The sequence below is a fragment of the Pediculus humanus genome, genomic scaffold (genome assembly GCF_000006295.1).
Source record: "Pediculus humanus corporis 1103172108308 genomic scaffold, whole genome shotgun sequence".
NCBI classification, from domain to species: domain Eukaryota; kingdom Metazoa; phylum Arthropoda; class Insecta; order Psocodea; family Pediculidae; genus Pediculus; species Pediculus humanus.
In genome coordinates, this window is record NW_002987877.1 from 701 (window position 1) to 2,157 (window position 1,457).

The 1,457-nt window shown below is 32.5% G+C and overlaps 1 protein-coding gene across 1 annotated transcript; it reads left to right on the forward strand.

Moving 5' to 3' along the window:
* Window positions 1-405: 405 nt before the first annotated feature.
* On the forward strand, window positions 406-1,457 carry Phum_PHUM578790 (uncharacterized protein; the record flags this gene model as incomplete). The annotated part of the gene is made up of 3 exons (XM_002432212.1): window positions 406-422; window positions 1,002-1,162; window positions 1,369-1,457. The coding sequence occupies 3 exons, from the start codon at window positions 406-408 to the stop codon at window positions 1,455-1,457; spliced, it is 267 nt and encodes an 88-aa protein (XP_002432257.1).

Below are 1,457 nucleotides of genomic sequence, written 5' to 3' on the forward strand. Positions count from 1 at the left end.
GCTGCCATGTCGCAATTTCCATTTGCGTAAGTTCATTGAAAAACAAAAATAATAATAATAATAATAATAATAATAATAATAATTTGTTTTGCACGTTTTTTTTTGGAAAATCTTGACTGCAAACAAAACAAAAAAAATTAACAGTCGAATTGTATTAATAATAATAATGATAATAATGAGGTTGTTGTGTGTTTAAAAATTTACTGTCGATTAACTTTGATTAAATTATAATTTTTTTTTCTTAACTAAAATTTAAATTCGATAAAAAGTTTGTGGTAACAACGACAACAACAACAACAGCAGCAACAGCAACAGCGATCGAATTTTTTTTTATTAATCATTGCTTGACGTTTTCCACAAAACTTTAAAAGACTGGAGAAAGAGAGAGAGAGAGAAAGAGAAAGAATGATGCTGTTGTTGACGTTTGATTAAAATTTGTTTGTCGTTTGTTTGATAATGTATTATTATTATTATTATTATTATTATATTTATTTGCATTAAGAGATGCACGTTTTTATATCGATCGATCGTTTCGATATATTTTTTTTTTGCTGTTGTGCATGCACACACGTGAAATTATTTTTACGTGTGTTTGTTTTTGTTTGTTTGTTTGTTTCTCGCATCTCACAACACGAGAATGTATAAATTTTGTCCTTAAACAAACAAGATTTGAATATCACAAAAGGATTTTGAGGGGTGATCTTTACTTTCATCTCGATTTAACCTTTTTTTCATGGATGGATAAAAAAAAAAAAAAAAGATCCTTGTTGTTGTTCTTAAGCAGCACGATTGTTTGTTATTTCATAACACCTTTCATAAAACAGGTTTTGTTTTTTTAAAAAAACACTTTCGCATGTTCTGTTATTATTATTATTATTAAAAAAATCACGTGGTTTTAACACTGCTAACGAAACGATTACCTTTTTTTTAAATAGGACGCATGCATTTTTTTTTTATTTATTTATAATTTTTATATCGTTGGGATATGATTAAAATTATAGATTCCCAAGCGGAAGTGCCGGTACCCACGGAGCTGGAGTCGGCGGTGGTAACGGTGGCAACACTGCATTCACCAGTTCGAGCGTAACTTACGGACCTAATGGCGGTTTCGGACAAGCTTCCGCTTTCCCCGGTGGTCCTGACGGTTTGGGCGTAAGAATAGGTAAGTAAACGCAAAAGGTTGTTGTAGTCGTTTGTATTAGTGCTACTGCCACTACTACTACGACTGCTACCACGACAAACGATTTTATTTTCATTCATTTAAAACCGTAAATTATTAATTCTTTTTTTTTTTTTCCTTCTCTTCCTCAACCGTTTAGCCGAAGAACTTCCCGCACCGAGCGGAGCTGGAACTTTTGGAGTTTTCAGCAGCAGTTCCAGCGGTACGAGTAGCGTCAACGGAAAAACGACTTCGTACAAAACTTCAACTTTCGGAACGAACGACAATGGAAAAATAA